A 1470-nucleotide genomic window follows, 5' to 3' on the forward strand; every position below is an offset into this window, starting at 1 on the left:
ATTCTAAGCCATGGTTTGATTGTCTCATTTGCTCCCCTGTTTTTGTATGTATGTATTTAGGAAAATACCTATCAGTCTTTCACATTAAATTCCAGTGAAATATATTTATGTTTGTGGTTGTAATGTGACAAAATATGGAAAAGTTCAAGGGGTATGAATACTTTTGCAAACCACTGTATATATATATTTAAAGGGATATTTCAAAAACACTTGGAGTGTGAACCAAAGTGTATTGTTGCCATCTTAAAACATCTCCAAATCTTAAAACATTCATAGTAGTTCATGCAAAAACTGTTTTGAAATTTCTTGCATTACAATCGTTGTACATTGTATGGTTGTTTTGGCAGAAAAAATGTAAAATATCAGCTTAAAGTTTTGTAAACTGGAGCTGATTTAAGACAGCTGAAGTCTGTTGTGATATTTGCTGGACTCGGACTAGTCGTTGGCTCATCACTTAGGTAAATGTTTAACCGTTTCTCCAAACTGAGACAATTTAAAAAGCTACAAAATCTACAACAAATAAAATGTGAATTTATAATTTTCCTGTGAACCCCACTTCAAAATGATCAGAACTTTCATTTAATTCTTTACCGTTTTAAACAAAGAAGAATTTTACTTTTTTGTCTCTGAGTCCATTTAATTTATTTACACAGTTTAATCTCATTTAAACATTTGTCTAAAACAAGTTTATTGATGAAAAAGTTACAATTTAATGTGAAGTGCAAAACAAACAAAATAGGATTACTTGTAATTTGTACATGTTATCATTATATAATAAACGTCTTCGACAAAAACAATTTTTGCTTATTTTTTAATATAGGACATAGGTTTATAATGGTATTTTTCTCAAATTTACCACTTTATTCTTAGACAATATTTTTTCTTGTTAATTTAAGACTTCTAAATCTGAAATTGCCAGAATATATTTTCTTCAGAATTGACCTCATTCCTGTTTTCTGTCCTAATATTTATTTATCTACAACAATAAGCCAAACATTAACTTCTAAATGTACAGTATACAATATGATATTTCTTTTTTTATATTTTTCAAAAAATGACTCAACATCTGGCCCCAGGATTGTGGATGTTGGAGGCCAGCGTTCTGAGAGGAGGAAGTGGATCCACTGTTTTGAGAAAGTCACGTCCATCATGTTCCTGGTGGCTCTCAGCGAGTATGATCAGGTCCTCGCTGAGTCCAGCAACGAGGTGAGAAGCAGGCCTACAAAACAATTATTTCCTTTTTACAATATCTTTTTATTTCTGTGCATGGGATGAGAAAGAGGCTCCCTTTGGAATGATAAAAACAAATCCCAGTGAGGGACACAAAAGGGAGATTGTTTCTTTTGTTCAAAGCCAAACGCGTTAGGAGGAAATGATGACCCAGATTTCTGCAGAGTCCAGCACCAGCCCGATCTCTCTCTCTCTCTCTTTCTCTCTCTCTCGCACTCTCACTCACTCTCTCGCACTCTC

General features: G+C 33.3%; 1 protein-coding gene across 1 annotated transcript in view; it reads left to right on the top strand.

Annotated features, from left to right (window-relative positions):
* LOC106516252 (guanine nucleotide-binding protein subunit alpha-11) overlaps nt 1-1415 on the top strand; it is a 15967-nt gene extending 14552 nt beyond the window's left edge. Inside the window, exon 5 of the mRNA XM_014006512.1 lies at nt 1077-1415. Coding sequence (XP_013861966.1) covers nt 1077-1275 — 199 coding nt within the window. The 3' untranslated portion in view covers nt 1276-1415. The remainder of the gene's footprint in view (nt 1-1076) is intronic.
* The last annotated feature ends 55 nt before the right edge of the window (nt 1416-1470 follow it).

The sequence above is a fragment of the Austrofundulus limnaeus genome, unplaced genomic scaffold, assembly GCF_001266775.1.
Source record: "Austrofundulus limnaeus strain Quisiro unplaced genomic scaffold, Austrofundulus_limnaeus-1.0 Scaffold36, whole genome shotgun sequence".
Lineage (NCBI taxonomy): Eukaryota > Metazoa > Chordata > Actinopteri > Cyprinodontiformes > Rivulidae > Austrofundulus > Austrofundulus limnaeus.